Genomic DNA, 22,614 nt, shown 5'->3' on the forward strand with positions numbered 1-22,614 from the left:
GTTGTCATGTGTTGCTGCCTTGCTATGTTGTCGTCTTAGGTCTCTCTTTATGTTGTGTTATGTTGTCTCGTCATGATGTGTGTTTTGTAATATATTTATATTTCATTTATATTTTATTTTTCATGCCTTTTGGGCAAGGAGGAGGCCGCCTAGTTAAATAAAGGTTAAATATAAAAAATCCCCCAAAATATACCACACTGTTTACTGCAGCCCAGAATTAGAGTAATGGCTTGTTCAACACTGTTCTCATATTCTAACACAATAGGAATCAGTATAAACAGTGGTGTGGTGGGCGTGACCCAAATCTGGCTTGCCTACTACTTACTCTAACTGCATACTGTGAACTTATTGTACCACGTACTATTTAGCACATACTGCTTAGTAAAAAGTATGCAGTATGCCAGAGCCACAACGTACTACTTTTGGTGCGTTCAAGACAACTGGGAACTCGGAAACAAAACGAACTCAGACTGTGAAAAATTGTGTTGTCAGAGAAGTCCGAGCTCTAGACCGGATAATGCCCGAGTTTCCTACTTGTAATTCTGAGTTGGAGGACAAATCAAAATTATTTTTCCAAGTCGAGGCACCAAAAAGTCCTAATTGAGGAAGATGTTGGTTCCTTTCAAGTTCTTGGCTCTCTCCAGAACAGCCATCTTGTCCTTGAACCTTAGAAACTTGACTACTATCGGCCTGGGCCTGTCACCTGAGCTGTTTACAGGTTTTCCTGTAACTGATGAATATTATGTCTATCTCTGATAAGCTAATCAGGAAAGGGCTAAGAATAACCCATATTAATATATGTAGCCTTAGAAATAAGGTTCATGAAATCCATAATTTGCTAACATCGGATAACATTCTGAAACTCACTTAGATGTTTAATGTTTCATTATACAGCAGTAGAAATACAAGGATATAACATCTATATAAAAGACAGGAATGCCTATGGGGGAGGTGTTGCTGTATAGGTTCACAGTCATATTCCTGCAACATTTAGATAGGATCTCATCTCAAATGTTGTTGTGTTGTGGTAGCAAGTTCACCTGCCTCATCTAAAGCCTTTTCTTTTGAGGTGCTGCTATAGGCCACCATGTGCTAACAGTCAGTATCTGGATAATGTGTGCTGCAATAGGTCACCATGTGCTAACAATCAGTATCTGGATAATGTGTGCTGCTATAGGCCACTATGTGCTAACAGACAGTATCTGGATAATGTGTGCTGCTATAGACCACCATGTGCTAACAGTCAGTATCTGGATAATGTGTGATGCTATAGGCCACCATGTGCTAACAGTCAGTATCTGGATAATGTGTGCTGCTATAGGCCACCATGTGCTAACAGTCAGTATCTGGATAATGTGTGATGCTATAGGCCACTATGTGCTAACAGTCAGTATCTGGATAATGTGTGTGTGATGTTAACAGAGAGGTCTATTTTCTGGGTGACCTGAACACTGACTGGTTAGCAACTAGCTGTCCTCTCAAAAGGAAGCTTCGAACTGTGACTAATGCCTGTAATATGACCCTGGTTATCACACAACCAACTAGTGTGGAAACCAATAGTGTTGGATCTGTGACATCAAACCTGTATTGATCATATATTCACTAATGCTGCAGAGCTTATCTGCACAGTAATATCAGTTCCCATTGGCTGTAGTGACCATAACATTGTTGCAATGACAAGGAAAGCTAAAGTTCCAAACGCTTGGGTCTAATGTAATTTATAATAGATCATACACAATGTTTTCTCAGGACTCTTTTGTTGAAGATGTAAAAAAAGTATGTTGGTTTGATGTGTATTAGGAAGTGAATCCAGATGCAGCACTGGAAGTATTTGTGAAAGGATTCATGCCAGTTGTTGACAAGCACCTGTTAAGAAACTAACTGAGAGAACTGTTAGAGACCTCTGGATTGATGATGAATTGAAAAGTTGTATGGTTCCAGGAAATGATGCCAAAGAGTTGACGAACAAGTCAGGCTGCTCAGCTGATTGGTTGACACATTTTTTTAGTCACATTTTTCAATTAACATTACCATACCAAGATAAATGACATAAAACACAATGGAATAAGACTTAGTACCTTAAATGATATCATGGGCAGAAAACCCAATTCATCTCCGTTCATTGAAGTTGATGGGTGATTTAATACAAAACCTATTCAATATGGCCAATCATTTCAATGACTATTTCACTAGTAAAGTGGAAAAACTCAGACAGGAAATGACAACAGTGAACAGTGAACCATGATATTTTTTAATAAAAGATCTAATAATGAAAGAGAAGGATTGCCGTTTTGAATTTGGTCAATTTAGTGTGAGAGGTGGAAAAATGTGTTATTTACCAATATAGATATGCCACCAGGTATAGACAACCTTGATGGGAAACTATTGAGAATGGTAGCAAACTGTATTGCCACCCCTTTTTGCTATATCTTTAACTAAAGCCTAAAGTGAGTGATAGTGTGTGAGTGATCCTTTGCTGGCTCTAACCGCCACACACCAGTTTGCTGCCTGTTCTTAGTAAACCGATGGAGAGAATTGTGTTTGAACAAATAATTTACAATGCTATTTTTCAGAGAACAAGCTAACTATTGACTTCCAGCATGTGTATATAGAGAAGGGCACTCAACTTGTACTGCACTGAACCAGATGACTGATGATTAGTTAAAATACATGGATTATAAGATGATAGCTGGAGCTGTATTTTTAGATTTCAGTGCAGCCTTTGATGTTATTGATATAAATTGTTATTGAACAAACTCACTTGTTATGGCTTTACATCGCCTGTCATCAAATCAAATCAGATTTGATTTGTCACATGCTTCGTGAACAACAGGTGTATACACACAGTGAAATGATTACTTACAGGCCCTTCCAAATAATACGGAGAGGAAAATATAAACATCGTGACAGGAGGAATAAATCCACAATGAGTAAGGAGAACTTGGCTATATACACCGGGTACCCAGTCCATGTAGAGGGGTATGAGGTAGTTGGGGTAGATATGTCCATATAGATAGAGATAAAGTGACTGGGCAACAGGATAGATAATAAACAGTACCAGCAGTGTATGTGATGAGTCAAAAGAGTTGGTGCAAAAAGGGTCAAATTTTCAGCATCCTGAGGGGGAAGTGGATTTGTCATGCCTTCTTCATGACTGTGTTGGTGTGTGTGTGGACCATGTTAATTTCTTAGTGATGTGGACATCGAGGAACTTGAAGCTCTCGACTCGTTCCACTACAGCCCCGTCAATGTGAATGGGGGCGTGCTCGGCCCTCCGTTTCCTGTAGTCCACGATCAGCTCCTTTGTATTGCTGACATTGAGGGAGAGGTTGTTGTCCTGGAACCACACTGCCAGGTCTCTGACCTCCCTATAGACTGTCTCATCCTCGTCTGTGATCAGGCCTACCACCATTGTGTCGTTGGCAAACTTAATGATGGTGTTGGAGTCGTGTACTCGTGGGTGAACAGGGAGTGCAGGAGAGTACTAAGAGTTTAGTTGACTTTACCGTACTTCATATGTTCAGAAAAGCATTGATGGTAATATATTGATTAATATATTGTTGTTGTTTATTCCAGACCAGATGTGTAGCCGACGGAGGCAGTATTGCCATGACATAGATTGACAAGGTGAATCCAGATGAAAGCGATGTTCCCTTATTGATGTAATTTGTTAAATCCACTTCAATCAGTGTAGATCAGTGGTTCCCAAATGTTTTATAGTCCCGTACCCCTTCAAACATTCAACCTCCAGCTGCGTACCCCTCTAGCACCAGGGTCAGCGCACTCTCAAATGTAGTTTTTTGCCATCATTGTAAGCCTGCCACACACACTATACAATACATTTATTAAACATTAGAATGAGTGTGAGTTTTTGTCACAACTCGGCTCGTGGGAAATGACAAAGAGCTCTTATAGGACCAGGGCACAAATAATGATATAATAATCAATAATTTTGCTCTTTATTTAACCGTCTTACATATAAAATCTTATTTGTTCATCGAAAATTGTGAATAACTCACCACAGGTTAATGAGAAGGGTGTGCTTGAAAGGATGCGCATAACTCTGCAATGTTGGGTTGTATTGGAGAGAGTCTGTCTGAAATCATTTTCCACACACATTCTGTGCCTGTATTTAGTTTTCATGCTAGGGAGGAATCCACTCTCACATAGGTACGTGGTTGCAAAGGGCATCTGTGTCTTAACAGCGCGATTTGCCAAGGCAGGATACTCTGAGCACAGCCCAATCCAGAAATCTGTCAGGGGCTTCTGATTAAATTCAATTTCAGAACCGCTTTTTGCAATTTCAATGAGTGGACTGGAGGCAGGGCATGAAAGGGCTAACGAATCCAGTTGTTTGTGTCCGTAAGCTTGAGTTCATTTGCACACAAAAAAATCATACAATGATGGAAAGACCTGTGTTGTCCTTGTTAATGCAGACAGAAAAGAACTCCAACTTCTTAGTCATAGCCTCAATTTTGTTCCGCACATTGAATATAGTTGCGGAGAGTCCCTGTAACCCTAGATTCAGATCATTCAGGTGAGAAAAAACATCACCCAGATAGGCCAGTCATGTGAGAAACTCGTCAGACAAGTGAAAATTATGGTCAGTAAAGAAAACTTTAAGCTCGTCTCTCAATAAAAAAAAACGTGTCAATACTTTGCCCCTTGATATCCAGTGCACTTCTGTATGTTGTAAAAGCGTTACATGGTCGCTGCCCATATCATTGCGTAATGCAGAAAATACACGAGAGTTCAGGGGCCTTGCTTTAATCAAATTTATTTATATAGCCCTTCTTACATCAGCTGATATCTCAAAGTGCTCTACAGAAACCCAGCCTAAAACCCCAAACAGCAAGTAATGCAGGTATAGAAGCAAGGTGGCTAGGAAAAACTCCCTAGAAAGGCCAGAACCTAGGAAGAAACCTAGAGAGGAACCAGGCTATGAGGGGTGGCCAGTCCTCTTCTGGCTGTGCCGGGTGGAGATTATAACAGAACATGGCCAAGATCTTCAAATGTTCATAAATGACTAGCATGGTCAAATAATAATAATCACAGTAGTTGTCGAGGGTGCAACAAGTCAGCACCTCAAGAGTAAACGTCAGTTGGCTTTTCATAGCCGATCATTGAGAGTATCTCTACCGCTCCTGCTGTCTCTAGAGAGTTGAAAACAGCAGGTCTGGGACAGGTAGCACGTCCGGTGAACAGGTCAGTGTTCCATAGCAGCAGGCAGAACAGTTGAAACTGGAGCAGCAGCACGGCCAGGTGGACTGGGGAAAGCAAGGAGTCATCATGCCAGGTAGTCCTGAGGCATGGTCCTAGGGCTCAGGTCCTCCGAGAGAGAGAAAGAAAGAAAGAGAGAAAGAGAGAATTAGAGAGAGCATACTTAAATTCACACAGGACACCGGATAAGACAGGAGAAATACTCCAGATATAACAGACTGACCCTAGCCCCCGACACATAAACTACTGCAGCATAAATACTGGAGGCTGAGACAGGAGGGGTCAGGAGACACTGTGGCCCCATCCGATGATACCCCGGACAGGGCCAAACAGGAAGGATTTTAACCCCACCCACTTTGCCAAAGCACAGCCCCCACACCACTAGAGGGATATCTTCAACCACCAACTTACCATCCTGAGACAAGGCCGAGTATAGCCCACAAAGATCTCCGCCACGGCACAACCCAAGGGGGGCGCCAACCCAGACAGGAAGACAATGTCAGTGACTTAACCCACTCAAGTGACGCACCCCTCCTAGGGATGGCATGGAAGAACACCAGTAAGCCAGTGACTCAGCCCCTGTAATAGGGTTAGAGGCAGAGAATCCCAGTGGATAGAGGGGAACCGGCCAGGCAGAGACAGCAAGGGCAGTTCGTTGCTCCAGAGCCTTTCCGTTCACCTTCACACTCCTGGGCCAGACTACACTCAATCATAGGACCCATTGGAGAGATGAGTCTTCAGTAAAGACTTAAAGGTTGAGACCGAGTCTGCGTCTCTCACATGGGTAGGCAGACCATTCCATAAAAATGTAGCTTTATAGGAGAAAGCCCTGCCTCCAGCTGTTTGCTTAGAAATTCTAGGGACAATTAGGAGTCCAGCGTCTTGTGACCGTAGCGTACTTGTAGGTATGTACGGCAGGACCAAATCGGAAAGATATGTAGGAGCAAGCCCATGTAATGCTTTGTAGGTTAGCAGTAAAACCTTGAAATTAGCCCTTGCCTTAACAGGAAGCCAGTGTAGGGAGGCTAGCACTGGAGTAATATGATCAAATCTTTTGGTTCTAGTCAGGATTCTATCAGCCGTATTTAGCACTAACTGAAGTTTATTTAGTGCTTTATCCGGGTAGCCGGAAAGTAGAGCATTGCAGTAGTCCAACCTAGAAGTAACAAAAGCATGGATTAATTCTTCTGCATCATTTTTGGACAGAAAGTTTCAGATTTTTGCAATGTTACGTAGATGGAAAAAAGCTGTCCTTGAAACAGTCTTGATATGTTCGTCAAAAGAGTGATCAGGGTCCAGAGTAACGCCGAGGTCACAGTTTTATTTGAGACGACTGTACAACCATCAAGATTAATTGTCAGATTCAACAGAAGATCTCTTTGTTTCTTGGGATGTAGAACAAGCATCTCTGTTTTGTCCGAGTTTAAAAGTAGAAAGTTTGCAGCCATCCACTTCCTTATGTCTGAAACACAGGCTTCTAGCGAGGGCAATTTTGGGGCTTCACCATGTTTCATTGAAATGTACAGCTGTCTGTCATCCGCATAGCAGTGAAATTTAACATTATGTTTTGAATGACATCCCCAAGAATATATAGTGAAAACAATAGTGGTCCTAAAACGGAACCTTGAGGAACACCGAAATTTACTGTTGATTTGTCAGAGGACAAACCATTCACAGAGACAAACTGATATCTTTCCGACAGCTAAGATCTAAACCAGGCCAGAACTTGTCTGTGTAGACCAATTTGGGTTTCCAATCTCTCCAAAAGAATGTGGTGATCGATGGTATCAAAAGCAGCACTAAGATCTAGGAGCACGAGGACAGATGCAGAGCCTCAGTCTGACGCCATTAAAAGGTCATTTACCACCTTCACAAGTGCAGTCTCAATGCTATGATAGGGTCTAAAACCAGACTGAAGCGTTTCGTATACATTGTTTATCTTTAGGAAGGCAGTGAGTTGCTGCGCAACAGCTTTTTCAATTTTTTTTGCGAGGAATGGAAGATTCGATATAGGCCAATAGTTTTTTATATTTTCTGGGTCAAGATTTGGCTTTTTCAAGAGAGTCTTTATTACTGCCACTTTTAGTGAGTTTGGTACACATCCGGTGGATAGAGAGCCATTTATTATGTTCAACATAGGAGGGCCAAGCACAGGAAGCAGCATTTTCAGTTGTATAGTTGGAATATAGTCCAGTATGCAGCTTGAAGGTTTAGAGGCCATGATTATTTTCATCATTGTGTCAAGAGATATAGTACTAAAACACTTTAGTGTCTCCCTTGATCCTTGGTCCTGGCAGGGTTGTGCAGAATGAGGACAACGGAGCTTTGGAGGAATACGGAGATTTAAAGAGGAGTCCGTAATTTGCTTTCTAATGATCATGTGTGGTGGCTAATTTCTGCATTAACAAATGAGGAGAGTTACAAACTTCACACACCAGTCAGAGTTTATACTTAAACTCCATCTTTAATAATTAAGAGCTTTTGAAAAGTGATTACACAAAAGTACAAAGATTTTTTTATAGCCAAGATACACCCCTCTCAACGTACATGATGAACCACAGATACATAGAATGGGTCACAAGGTTAAGTTTTGTATGAAACATATCTATAAAACATAGCAGACAGCAACTGCTGTGTCAACAGTTTTCATTGTATAGACCAGTGTCTGGTCCTCCTACTCCAAACTGGAACCGTCTCTTCCTGGTACAGTATAGAACAGAAACACCATCTCATCCAATGGCATAAATCAGTTGACAACTCTAGATACTCCCATCTCAAGTAAACCCCCTCTTGACTCCACTCCTGGACAAGCTCACTGAGGGGAGTGAGCCTCTAGGTCACACACTATCCCAAGATAAGTGCAACATCAGAGGGGACATACAATGGTCCAGACACTGCCATACACCTTCCCCCAACGCCAAAGGAGGGAGTGACTTGCACACAAACATTGTGCAGACAAGTAATTGGTTCCCCATTAATCACGCCATCCCTTCACATGGTTTAACAGATACATTCACATATGACAAGTATCTCACATAAGCATATTATGCAAATAAAACATCTTAATTATCTATGTTACCCAACTAATTCTGATTCATCCACCACACATGATCTTTTCCTCAAAGAAGTTAATGAATTTATTACTGCTGAAGTGAAAGCCATCCTCTCTTGGGGAAGGCTGCTTTATAGTTAGCTTTGCGACAGTATCAAAAATACATTTCGGATTGTTCTTATTTTCCTAGGATGATCGAGCAGCAGTGAGGGCTCTTTGATACTGCATGGTACTGTCTTTCCAAGCTAGTTGGAGAAAGTTAACCATTTGCACTGTAGTGTCCAAAACGTCTTTCAAGCCGTCAGGCATTCCCTTGGCAGCAAGAGCCTCTAGGTGGATGCTGCCGTTGGGAGCAATTGCTTGCACACGCGTTACCACTCCACTATGTCTCCCTGTCATGGCTTTTGCGCCGTCAGTACAGATACCAACATGAGCAGCAGCTAAGTTTTGCTCCATACGGACCGTTAGTGGAATTCCCGCGAGAGAGTAACGGTTAATGTGGTTGGATGTTAATTATTTGACTAGGCTACCTGTATTTGACATTGTGTTGTTATTTCTCTGAACTCTAGATGGTTTAATTTTATTTTTGGCAGTGAAACGAGGTTACTCAGGTGAGAAAATAACCTCACCCAAATGTATAGCCCCGTTGGAAAATATAAATGGACTGTTTGAAAATGTGAATCACATTTTTATTTGGCGTACCCCCTACGGCATTGCTCCAGTTTGGGAATACCTGATGTAGATGAAGGGGAAGAGACTGATTGTTTGAGACATTTGAGACATGGATTTTTGTGCCATTCAGAGGGTGAATGGGCAAGACAAAAGATTGAATTGCCTTTGAACGAGGTATGGTAGTAGGTGCCAGGTGCACTAGTTTGTGTCAAGAAGTGCAACTCTGCCGGGTATTTCACATTCAACAGTTTTTTAAATTTATTATTATTTATTAAACCTTTCTTTAACCAGGAAGGGCTCATTGAGATTTAAAATCTCTTTTTCAAGAGCGTCCTGGCCAAGATAGGCAGCACCAAGTCATTACAAAAATTACAGGCAAACAACATGAAAAACTACAAGTAATCTAGTAAAAACCATAGAATTCACAAGAGTATAACAAAATCAAAAACAGCAAATTAAAAACATTGACAGGTCAGGGAATCAGTCTCAAGATCATTCATCAGTGATTTAAAAATACCAATCGGGACAAGTTCTTCCAGTTTAACTTCTTGGGGCTATGTGGGACGCTAGCGTGCCACCCGTGGTGCACCCTATCAACAGCAGGTGCATTTCAAGAGCGGCAAATTTGAAACCAAATAAATGTCAAAATTCAAATTTTTCAAACATACAACTATCTTACACCCTTTGAAAGATAAACATCTCCTTAATCTAACCACGTTGTCCGATTTCAAAAAGGTTTTACGGCGAAAGCATAAAGTTAGATTATGTTAGGAGAGTACATTGACAATAGCTGTGTGTAATGTTTTGTCAATTCAAAGACAGGCGTCACCAAAACCATAAAACCAGCTAAAATGATGCACTAACCTTTTACAATCTCCATCAGATGACACTCCTAGGACATTATGTTAGACAATGCATGCATTTTTAGTTCTATCAAGTTCATATTTATATCCAAAAACAGCGTTTTACTATGGCATTGATGTTGAGGAAATCGTTTCCTCCAATAACCGGCAGTCAAGTCAGCACCACAAATTAAATAATTAAAATGAGAAAACATTGGTAAAATATTATATTGTCATTTAAAGAATTATAGATTTACATCTCTTGAACGCAATCAACTTGCCAGATTTAAAAATAACCTTACTGGGAAATCACACCTTGCAATAATCTGAGCACTGCGCCCAGAAAAATATGCTTTGCTATACAGACAAACGGCCATGTTGGAGAGATCTAAAATCGAAAATACTATGTAAATAATCCATTACCTTTGATTCTCTTCATCAGATGTCACTTCCAGGAATCCCAGGTCCATAACGAATGTAGTTTTGTTCAAAAAAGCTCATCATTTATATCCAAAAAGCTCTGTGTTGTTAGCACATGATCTAAGCCAGCCGGACTTCTCGTCATGAACGAGGGGAAAAAATATATTTACGTTCGTTCAAACATGTCAAACGTTGTATAGCATAAATCATTAGTGCCTTTTTTAACCAGAACATGAATAATATTCAAGGTGGACGAATGCATTCTCTTTTATAACGTATTGGAACGAGGGTACCCAACATGAACTCGCGCCAGAGTCTAATCGGCCATCACCGTTCCATGGCTCTTGTTCGGTCAGATCTCACAGTAAAAGACTCAAAACACTTTGTAAAGGCTGGTGACATCTAGTGGAAGCAATAGGAAGTGCCAAAACATTAATCAACCCCTGTGTGTTTCAATGGCATAGGCTTAAAGGTAATTCAACACATCAGGTATCCACTTCCTGTCAGAAAATGTCTCAGGGTTTTGCCTGCCAAATGAGTTCTGTTATACTCACAGACACCATTCAAACAGTTTTAGAAACTTTAGGGTGTTTTCTATCCATATATAATAAGTATATGCATATTCTAGTTACTGGGTAGGATTAGTAACCAGATTAAATCGGGTACGTTTTTTTATCCAGCCGTGCAAATACTGCCCCCTAGCCCCAACAGGTTAAAAGTATTTTGTAAGGCGTTCCAAGACGATGGCGTAGAGTACATAAAAGCCCTTTTACCAAATTCAGTTCGGACATTTGGAACAGTTAGCAGGATAAAGTCCAGCGAACGAAGAGACTACCCACCACATTTCTGAACAATAAAAATGCCCAAATAAAAAGGTAATAAACCCAAAATGGCTTTGTAAATAAAAGTATACCAGTGACTGAGCCTATAAGTGACTAGAGAAGGCCAGCCAACCCTGGTATACAAAGTGCAGTGGTGCGTAAGGTTTTGCAGTTTAAAATAAATCTCAAAGTGCCATGGTAAAGGGTGTCAATTGATCTCAAACACTGAGCGGAAGCATTCATATATAAGTTTCCCGTATGTGTCAAGAATGGTCCACCATACAAAGGACATCCAGCCAACTTGACACAATTTTGGGAAGCATTGGAGTCAACATGGGCCAGCATCCCTGTGGAATGCTTTCGACACCTTGTAGAGTCCACGTCCTGACGAATTGAGGCTGTTCTGAGGACAAAAGGGGGTGAAACTCAATATTAGGAAGGTGTTGCTAATGTTTGGTATACTCAGTGTATATTGATTATTAATATTGTTGTTGTTGTTTATTCCAGACCAGCTGCGTAGCCGCCTGAGAGAGTATGGCCTCATCACCCCCATCAGCACCGACTCCCATGGTCACTTCCTGTCCCACCTGCTCTCTGCCAATCACAAGCAACGGGTGAAGAGGGAGGTGGCGACAGAGGGCTCGGAGCAGGCCAGTGATAGGCTGTTCTTCAACATCACGGTATTCGGCAGGGAGTTCCACCTGAGGCTCCGTCCCAACGACCGCCTGGTGTCTCCTGGGGCCATGGTGGAGTGGCACGACCAGGTCCCTGAACCAGGCAACGCCAGCAGCAGTAGTACTATCCGTGTTGGTGGAGAGAATGGGAGTGAGTCGACCAGCGGTGGAACAGAGAGGATTCTCAGGAGGAGGCTGCTGAAAACAGACTGCACCTTTATCGGTGACATCACCGACGTAAAGGGAGCCTCCGTCGCCATTAACAACTGTGATGGACTGGTAAATTCTCGTCAGCCTTTAACGCAAACAAACACACACACACACACACACACACACACACACACACACACACACACACACACACACACACACACACACACACACACACACACACACACACACACACACACACACACACACACACACACACACACTGCCCCCTCAATACTCTCAACGCTTTAGAGATGATTGGTGACCTAATCATGTGGTGGTCAGTGGTTTTAGATGGTTGGAACTCTGGTCTATAGCTGAGGCTTGAACTTATCATGTGGTTTTAGATGGTTGTAACTCAGCTGTCAGCTCTATGGCTCTGGTCTATAGCTGAGGGGTTAGGCTTCTCTATATATGGTGGTTTACAGCACATTCTGCTCCAGATATTCCTCATTCTGACAGCTGGAAGAGGCTTTGTCCTGATGTTTGTCATGGATGAGTGGTCCTCCATGACTCTCTGCTAACTTGACGTCCATCTTTCCACACGTAAACTACAGTGCCTTAGGAAAGTATTGGCTTTTTCCCCAAAAAATTTAAGTTACAGCCTTTTTCTAAAATGGATTAAGTAAAACATTTTCCTCATCAATCTACACACAACACCCCATAATGACAAAGCAAAAAAAGGTTTTTAGAAATGTTTGCTAATTTATTACAAATAAAAAACAGAAATACCTTATTTACATAAGTATTCTGACCCTTTGCTATGAGATTCGAAATTGAGCTCAGGTGCGTCCTTGAGATGTTTCTACAACTTGATTGGAGTCCACCTGTGGTAAATTCAATTGATTGGACATGATTTGGAAAGGCACACACCTGTCTATATAAGTTCCCACAGTTGGCAGTGCATGTCAGAGCAAAAACCAAGCCATGAGGTCGAAGGAATTGTCCGTAAAGCTCAGAGATAGGATTTTGTATAGGCACAGATCTGGGGGACGGTACCAAAACATTTCTGCAAGACAACGACCCTAAGCATACAGCCAAGACAACACAGGAGTGGCTTCGGGACAAGTCTCTGAATGTCTTTGAGTGGCCTAGCCAGAGCCTGGACTTGAACCCGGTCGAACAACTCTGGAGAGACCTGAAAATAGCTGTGTAGCGACGCTCCCGATCCAACCTGAAAGAGCTTGAGAGGACCTGCAGAGAAGAATGGGACAAACTTCCTAAATACGGGTGTGCCAAGCTGGTAGTGTCATACCTAAGAAGACTCAAGGCTGTAATTGCTGAGGTGGTTCAACAAAGTACTGAGTAAAGGGTCTGAATACTTATGTAAATCTGATATTTGAGTAATTTTTTATTTTTTTAACTTGCAAAAAAAAATCTAAAACCTGTTTTTGCTTTGTCATTATAAGGTATTGTGTGTAGATTGATGAGGGGGAAAAAAACGATTTAATCATTTTTGGAATAAAGCTGTAACGTAACAAAATGTGGAAAAAGTCAAGGGGACTGAATACTTTCCGAATGCACTGTATCAGCTCTATAAAAAACAGATTGGCTGGATGACTTTGGGCAGGAAGCTCTGATTGAATGAATGACTTTGGGCCAAGTAAAATCTTTTCCCTGGGTTATTTTCAGTAACCCATAGTAGTATATTTTCCCCTTGTTAGTTTCAGTAACCCATGGTACTGTGTTTTCCCTGTGTTATTTTCAGTAACCCATGGCTCTATATTTTCCCTGTTAATTTCAGAAACCCATGGCTCTATATTTTCCCTATGTTAGATTCAGTAACCTATAGTACTATATTTTCCCTGGGTTCGTTTTAGTAACCCATAGTAGTATATTTTCCCTGTGTTAGGTTCCGTAACCCATGGTAGCATATTGTCAGGCGTGTGCGTACTCGTGCTGAAGTCAGGTGCAGGAGAGCAGAGAATTGTGAACAGGCGCACACTTTATTTTGGCAGGAGAGAATATACAGACGGACGCAGCCGCGTCCAAAAACCTCCAACCAACAAGGCAAAGTGTAAAACGCGCAAAAAACAGTCACAACCATCAAATGTATACAAACAGGCTTCGTGAAATAACACAGGAGAAAACGCACGCAAGCCTAGTGCGTACAAAAACAAGTATCACACAAACAATCTTATACAAAGACATGAGGGGGAACAGAGGAATAAATACATGTAGATTGATTGGGGAATGAAAACCAGGTGTGCAGGGAACAAGACAAAACAAATGGAGAAATGAAAAATGGAGTGGCGATGGCTAGAAAGCCGGTGACGTCGACCACCGAACGCCACCCGAACAAGTCGTGACACATATTTTCCCTGTGTTAGGTTCAGTAACCCATGGTAGTCTGTCAGTAGTTAGTAGTTATCACCCTGTCAGTAGTCTGTTAGTAGTCATTACTCATCTCCATGTCAGTAGTTAGTAGTTATTACTCATCTCCATGTCAGTAGTCTGTTAGTAGTTATTACTCATCTCCATGTCAGTTGTCTGTTAGTAGTTATTACTCATCTCCATGTCAGTAGTCTGTTAGCAGTTATTACTCATCTCCATGTCAGTAGTAGTTATTACTCATCTCCATGTCAGTAGTTAGTAGATATTACTCATCTCCATGTCAGTAGTTAGTAGTTATTACTCATCTCCATGTCAGTAGTCTGTTAGTAGTTATTACTCATCTCCATGTCAGTAGTCTGTTAGTAGTTATTACTCATCTCCATGTCAGTAGTTAGTAGTTATTACTCATCTCCATGTCAGTTGTTAGTAGTTATTACTCATTTCCATGTCAGTAGTTAGTAGTTATTACTCATCTCCATGTCAGTAGTTAGTAGTTATTACTCATCTCCATGTCAGTAGTTAGTAGTTATTACTCATTTCCATGTCAGTAGTCTGTTAGTAGTTATTACTCATCTCCATGTCAGTAGTCTGTTAGTAGTTATTACTCATCTCCATGTCAGTAGTCTGTTAGTAGTTATTACTCATCTCCATGTCAGTAGTCTGTTAGTAGTTATTACTCATCTCCATGTCAGTAGTCTGTTAGTAGTTATTACTCATCTCCATGTCAGTAGTCTGTTAGTAGTTATTACTCATCTCCATGTCAGTAGTCTGTTAGTAGTTATTACTCATCTCCATGTCAGTAGTCTGTTAGTAGTTATTACTCATCTCCATGTCAGTAGTCTGTTAGTAGTTATTACTCATCTCCATGTCAGTAGTCTGTTAGTAGTTATTACTCATCTCCATGTTAGTAGTTAGTAGTTATTACTCTTCTCCATGTCAGTAGTTAGTAGATATTACTCTTCTCCATGTCAGTAGTTAGTAGATATTACTCATCTCCATGTCAGTAGTTAGTAGTTATTACTCATCTCCATGTCAGTAGTCTGTTAGTAGTTATTACTCATCTCCATGTCAGTAGTTAGTAGTTATTACTCATCTCCATGTTAGTAGTTATTACTCATCTCCATGTCAGTAGTTAGTAGTTATTACTCATCTCCATGTCAGTAGTCTGTTAGTAGTTATTACTCATCTCCATGTCAGTAGTCTGTTAGTAGTTATTACTCATCTCCATGTCAGTAGTTAGTAGTTATTACTCATCTCCATGTCAGTAGTCTGTTAGTAGTTATTACTCATCTCCATGTTAGTAGTTATTACTCATCTCCATGTCAGTAGTTAGTAGTTATTACCCATCTCCATGTCAGTAGTTAGTAGTTATTACTCATCTCCATGTCAGTAGTTAGTAGTTATTACTCATCTCCATGTCAGTAGTTAGTAGTTATTACTCATCTCCATGTCAGTAGTTAGTAGTTATTACTCATCTCCATGTCAGTAGTCTGTTAGTAGTTATTACTCATCTCCATGTCAGTAGTCTGTTAGTAGTTATTACTCATCTCCATGTCAGTAGTCTGTTAGTAGTTATTACTCATCTCCATGTCAGTAGTCTGTTAGTAGTTATTACTCATCTCCATGTCAGTAGTGTTAGTAGTTATTACTCATCTCCATGTCAGTAGTCTGTTAGTAGTTATTACTCATCTCCATGTCAGTAGTCTGTTAGTAGTTATTACTCATTTCCATGTCAGTAGTCTGTTAGTAGTTATTACTCATCTCCATGTCAGTATTGTTAGTAGTTATTACTCATCTCCATGTCAGTAGTCTGTTAGTAGTTATTACTCATCTCCATGTCAGTATGTTAGTAGTTATTACTCATCTCCATGTCAGTAGGTTAGTAGTTATTACTCATCTCCATGTCAGTATGTTAGTAGTTATTACTCATCTCCATGTCAGTAGTTAGTAGTTATTACTCATCTCCATGTCAGTAGCGTTAGTAGGTATTACTCATCTCCATGTCAGTACGTTAGTAGTTATTACTCATCTCCATGTCAGTAGTTAGTAGTTATTACTCATCTCCATGTCAGTAGTCTGTTAGTAGTTATTACTCATCTCCATGTCAGTAGTCTGTTAGTAGTTATTACTCATCTCCATGTCAGTAGTCTGTTAGTAGTTATTACTCATCTCCATGTCAGTAGTCTGTTAGTAGTTATTACTCATCTCCATGTCAGTAGTTAGTAGTTATTACTCATCTCCATGTCAGTAGTCTGTTAGTAGTTATTACTCATCTCCATGTCAGTAGTCTGTTAGTAGTTATTACTCATCTCCATGTCAGTAGTCTGTTAGTAGTTATTACTCATCTCCATGTCAGTAGTCTGTTAGTAGTTATTACTCATCTCCATGTCAGTAGTCTGTTAGTAGTTATTACTCATCTCCATGTCAGTAGTCTGTTAGTAGTTATTACTCATCTCCATGTCAGTAGTCTGTTAGTAGTTATTACTCATCTCCATGTCAGTAGTTAGTAGTTATTACTCATCTCCATGTCAGTAGTTAGTAGTTATTACTCATCTCCATGTCAGTAGTTAGTAGTTATTACTCATCTCCATGTCAGTAGTTAGTAGTTATTACTCATCTCCATGTCAGTAGTCTGTTAGTAGTTATTACTCATCTCCATGTCAGTAGTTAGTAGTTATTACTCATCTCCATGTAGTAGTTAGTAGTTATTACTCATCTCCATGTCAGTAGTGTTAGTAGTTATTACTCATCTCCATGTCAGTAGTTAGTAGTTATTACTCATCTCCATGTCAGTAGTCGTTAGTAGTTATTACTCATCTCCATGTCAGTAGCTGTTAGTAGTTATTACTCATCTCCATGTCAGTAGTCTGTTAGTAGTTATTACTCATCTCCATGTCAGTAGTCTGTTAGTAGTTATTACTCATCTCCATGTCAGTAGTCTGTTAGTAGTTATTACTCATCTCCATGTCAGTAGTCTGTTAGTAGTTATTACTCATCTCCATGTCAGTAGCGTTAGTAGTTATTACTCATCTCCATGTCAGTAGCGTTAGTAGTTATTACTCATCTCCATGTCAGTATCTGTTAGTAGTTATTACTCATCTCCATGTCAGTAGTCTGTTAGTAGTTATTACTCATCTCCATGTCAGTAGTGTTAGTAGTTATTACTCATCTCCATGTCAGTAGTCTGTTAGTAGTTTTTACTCATCTCCATGTTAGTAGTTAGTAGTTATTACTCATCTCCATGTCAGTAGTTAGTAGTTATTACTCATCTCCATGTCAGTAGTTAGTAGTTATTACTCATCTCCATGTCAGTAGTCTTTTAGTAGTTATTACTCATCTCCTTGTCAGTAGTTAGTAGTTATTACTCATCTCCATGTCAGAGTCTGTTAGTAGTTATTACTCATCTCCATGTCAGTAGTCTGTTAGTAGTTATTACTCATCTCCATGTCAGTAGTCTGTTAGTAGTTATTACTCATCTCCATGTCAGTAGTCTGTTAGTAGTTATTACTCATCTCCATGTCAGTAGTCTGTTAGTAGTTATTACTCATCTCCATGTCAGTAGTCTGTTAGTAGTTATTACTCATCTCCATGTCAGTAGTCTGTTAGTAGTTATTACTCATCTCCATGTCAGTAGTCTGTTAGTAGTTATTACTCATCTCCATGTCAGTAGTCTGTTAGTAGTTATTACTCATTTCCATGTCAGTAGTCTGTTAGTAGTTATTACTCATCTCCATGTCAGTAGTCTGTTAGTAGTTATTACTCATCTCCATGTCAGTAGTTAGTAGTTATTACTCATCTCCATGTCAGTAGTTAGTAGTTATTACTCATCTCCATGTCAGTAGTTAGTAGTTATTACTCATCTCCATGTCAGTAGTTAGTAGTTATTACTCATCTCCATGTCAGTAGTCTGTTAGTAGTTATTACTCATCTCCATGTCAGTAGTCTGTTAGTAGTTATTACTCATCTCCATGTCAGTAGTCTGTTAGTAGTTATTACTCATATCCATGTCAGTAGTCTGTTAGTAGTTATTACTCATCTCCATGTCAGTAGTCTGTTAGTAGTTATTACTCATATCCATGTCAGTAGTCTGTTAGTAGTTATTACTCATCTCCATGTCAGTAGTCTGTTAGTAGTTATTACTCATCTCCATGTCAGTAGTTAGTAGTTATTACTCATCTCCATGTCAGTAGTTAGTAGTTATTACTCATCTCCATGTCAGTAGTTAGTAGTTATTACTCATCTCCATGTCAGTAGTTAGTAGTTATTACTCATCTCCATGTCAGTAGTTAGTAGTTATTACTCATCTCCATGTCAGTAGTTAGTAGTTATTACTCATCTCCATGTCAGTAGTGTTAGTAGTTATTACTCATCTCCATGTCAGTAGCGTTAGTAGTTATTACTCATCTCCATGTCAGTAGTCTGTTAGTAGTTATTACTCATCTCCATGTCAGTAGTCTGTTAGTAGTTATTACTCATCTCCATGTCAGTAGTCTGTTAGTAGTTATTACTCATCTCCATGTCAGTAGTCTGTTAGTAGTTATTACTCATCTCCATGTCAGTAGTGTTAGTAGTTATTACTCATCTCCATGTCAGTAGTCTGTTAGTAGTTATTACTCATCTCCATGTCAGTAGCGTTAGTAGTTATTACTCATCTCCATGTCAGTAGTTAGTAGTTATTACTCATCTCCATGTCAGTAGTTGTTAGTAGTTATTACTCATCTCCATGTCAGTAGTCTGTTAGTAGTTATTACTCATCTCCATGTCAGTAGTTGTTAGTAGTTATTACTCATCTCCATGTCAGTAGTCTGTTAGTAGTTATTACTCATCTCCATGTCAGTAGTCTGTTAGTAGTTATTACTCATCTCCATGTCAGTACGTTAGTAGTTATTACTCATCTCCATGTCAGTAGTCTGTTAGTAGTTATTACTCATCTCCATGTCAGTAGTCTGTTAGTAGTTATTACTCATCTCCATGTCAGTAGTCTGTTAGTAGTTATTACTCATCTCCATGTCAGTAGTCTGTTAGTAGTTATTACTCATCTCCATGTCAGTAGGTTAGTAGTTATTACTCATCTCCATGTCAGTAGTCTGTTAGTAGTTATTACTCATCTCCATGTCAGTAGTCTGTTAGTAGTTATTACTCATCTCCATGTCAGTAGTCGTTAGTAGTTATTACTCATCTCCATGTCAGTAGTTAGTAGTTATTACTCATCTCCATGTCAGTAGTCTGTTAGTAGTTATTACTCATCTCCATGTCAGTAGCTGTTAGTAGTTATTACTCATATCCATGTCAGTAGTTGTTAGTAGTTATTACTCATCTCCATGTCAGTAGTCTGTTAGTAGTTATTACTCATCTCCATGTCAGTAGCGTTAGTAGTTATTACTCATCTCCATGTCAGTAGTGTTAGTAGTTATTACTCATCTCCATGTCAGTAGTCTGTTAGTAGTTATTACTCATCTCCATGTCAGTAGTCTGTTAGTAGTTATTACTCATCTCCATGTCAGTAGTCTGTTAGTAGTTATTACTCATCTCCATGTCAGTAGTCTGTTAGTAGTTATTACTCATCTCCATGTCAGTACGTTAGTAGTTATTACTCATCTCCATGTCAGTAGTCTGTTAGTAGTTATTACTCATCTCCATGTCAGTAGTCTGTTAGTAGTTATTACTCATCTCCATGTCAGTATCTGTTAGTAGTTATTACTCATCTCCATGTCAGTAGTTGTTAGTAGTTATTACTCATCTCCATGTCAGTAGGTTAGTAGTTATTACTCATCTCCATGTCAGTACGTTAGTAGTTATTACTCATCTCCATGTCAGTAGTTAGTAGTTATTACTCATCTCCATGTCAGTAGTTAGTAGTTATTACTCATCTCCATGTCAGTAGGTTAGTAGTTATTACTCATCTCCATGTCAGTAGTGTTAGTAGTTATTACTCATCTCCATGTCAGTAGTCTGTTAGTAGTTATTACTCATCTCCATGTCAGTAGTTGTTAGTAGTTATTACTCATCTCCATGTCAGTAGTCTGTTAGTAGTTATTACTCATCTCCATGTCAGTAGTCTGTTAGTAGTTATTACTCATCTCCATGTCAGTAGTTGTTAGTAGTTATTACTCATCTCCATGTCAGTAGTCTGTTAGTAGTTATTACTCATCTCCATGTCAGTAGTCTGTTAGTAGTTATTACTCATCTCCATGTCAGTAGTCTGTTAGTAGTTATTACTCATCTCCATGTCAGTAGTTAGTAGTTATTACTCATCTCCATGTCAGTAGTTAGTAGTTATTACTCATCTCCATGTCAGTAGTCTGTTAGTAGTTATTACTCATCTCCATGTCAGTAGCGTTAGTAGTTATTACTCATCTCCATGTCAGTAGTTAGTAGTTATTACTCATCTCCATGTCAGTAGTCTGTTAGTAGTTATTACTCATCTCCATGTCAGTAGTCTGTTAGTAGTTATTACTCATCTCCATGTCAGTAGTCTGTTAGTAGTTATTACTCATCTCCATGTCAGTAGCTGTTAGTAGTTATTACTCATCTCCATGTCAGTAGCGTTAGTAGTTATTACTCATCTCCATGTCAGTAGTTAGTAGTTATTACTCATCTCCATGTCAGTAGTCTGTTAGTAGTTATTACTCATCTCCATGTCAGTAGTCTGTTAGTAGTTATTACTCATCTCCATGTCAGTAGTCTGTTAGTAGTTATTACTCATCTCCATGTCAGTAGTCTGTTAGTAGTTATTACTCATCTCCATGTCAGTAGTTAGTAGTTATTACTCATCTCCATGTCAGTAGTTAGTAGTTATTACTCATCTCCATGTCAGTAGTTAGTAGTTATTACTCATCTCCATGTCAGTAGTGTTAGTAGTTATTACTCATCTCCATGTCAGTAGTCTGTTAGTAGTTATTACTCATCTCCATGTCAGTAGTTGTTAGTAGTTATTACTCATCTCCATGTCAGTAGTCTGTTAGTAGTTATTACTCATCTCCATGTCAGTAGTCTGTTAGTAGTTATTACTCATCTCCATGTCAGTAGTCGTTAGTAGTTATTACTCATCTCCATGTCAGTAGTTAGTAGTTATTACTCATCTCCATGTCAGTAGTTAGTAGTTATTACTCATCTCCATGTCAGTAGTTAGTAGTTATTACTCATCTCCATGTCAGTAGTCTGTTAGTAGTTATTACTCATCTCCATGTCAGTAGTCGTTAGTAGTTATTACTCATCTCCATGTCAGTAGTCAGTTAGTAGTTATTACTCATCTCCATGTCAGTAGTCTGTTAGTAGTTATTACTCATCTCCATGTCAGTAGCTGTTAGTAGTTATTACTCATCTCCATGTCAGTAGTGTGTTAGTAGTTATTACTCATCTCCATGTCAGTAGTGTTAGTAGTTATTACTCATCTCCATGTCAGTAGTTAGTAGTTATTACTCATCTCCATGTCAGTAGTTAGTAGTTATTACTCATCTCCATGTCAGTAGTTAGTAGTTATTACTCATCTCCATGTCAGTAGTTAGTAGTTATTACTCATCTCCATGTCAGTAGTTAGTAGTTATTACTCATCTCCATGTCAGTTGTTAGTAGTTATTACTCATCTCCATGTCAGTAGTTAGTAGTTATTACTCATCTCCATGTCAGTAGTCTGTTAGTAGTTATTACTCATCTCCATGTCAGTAGTCTGTTAGTAGTTATTACTCATCTCCATGTCAGTAGTCTGTTAGTAGTTATTACTCATCTCCATGTCAGTAGTCTGTTAGTAGTTTTTACTCATCTCCATGTTAGTAGTTAGTAGTTATTACTCATCTCCATGTCAGTAGTCTGTTAGTAGTTATTACTCATCTCCATGTCAGTAGTCTGTTAGTAGTTATTACTCATCTCCATGTCAGTAGTCTGTTAGTAGTTATTACTCATCTCCATGTTAGTAGTTAGTAGTTATTACTCATCTCCATGTCAGTAGTTAGTAGTTATTACCCATCTCCATGTCAGTAGTTAGTAGTTATTACTCATCTCCATGTTAGTAGTTAGTAGTTATTACTCATCTCCATGTCAGTAGTTAGTAGTTATTACTCATTTCCATGTCAGTAGTCTGTTAGTAGTTATTACTCATCTCCATGTTAGTAGTCTTAGTAGTTATTACTCATCTCCATGTCAGTAGTCGTTAGTAGTTATTACTCATCTCCATGTCAGTAGTTGTTAGTAGTTATTACTCATCTCCATGTCAGTAGTTAGTAGTTATTACTCATCTCCATGTCAGTAGTTAGTAGGTATTACTCATCTCCATGTCAGTAGTTAGTAGTTATTACTCATCTCCATGTCAGTAGTCTGTTAGTAGTTATTACTCATCTCCATGTCAGTAGTTAGTAGTTATTACTCATCTC

The 22,614-nt window shown here is 39.4% G+C and overlaps 1 protein-coding gene across 3 annotated transcripts in view; it reads left to right on the forward strand.

Annotated features, from left to right (window-relative positions):
- adamts3 (ADAM metallopeptidase with thrombospondin type 1 motif, 3) overlaps positions 1–22,614 on the forward strand; it is a 298,496-nt gene that overhangs the window by 2,368 nt on the left and 273,514 nt on the right. For all 3 annotated transcript variants that reach the window (XM_045695468.1, XM_045695469.1, XM_045695470.1), the window contains exon 3: positions 11,535–11,980. In XM_045695468.1, coding sequence (XP_045551424.1) covers positions 11,535–11,980 — 446 coding nt within the window. The remainder of the gene's footprint in view (positions 1–11,534; positions 11,981–22,614) is intronic.

The sequence above is a fragment of the Salmo salar genome, chromosome ssa15, assembly GCF_905237065.1.
Source record: "Salmo salar chromosome ssa15, Ssal_v3.1, whole genome shotgun sequence".
Lineage (NCBI taxonomy): Eukaryota > Metazoa > Chordata > Actinopteri > Salmoniformes > Salmonidae > Salmo > Salmo salar.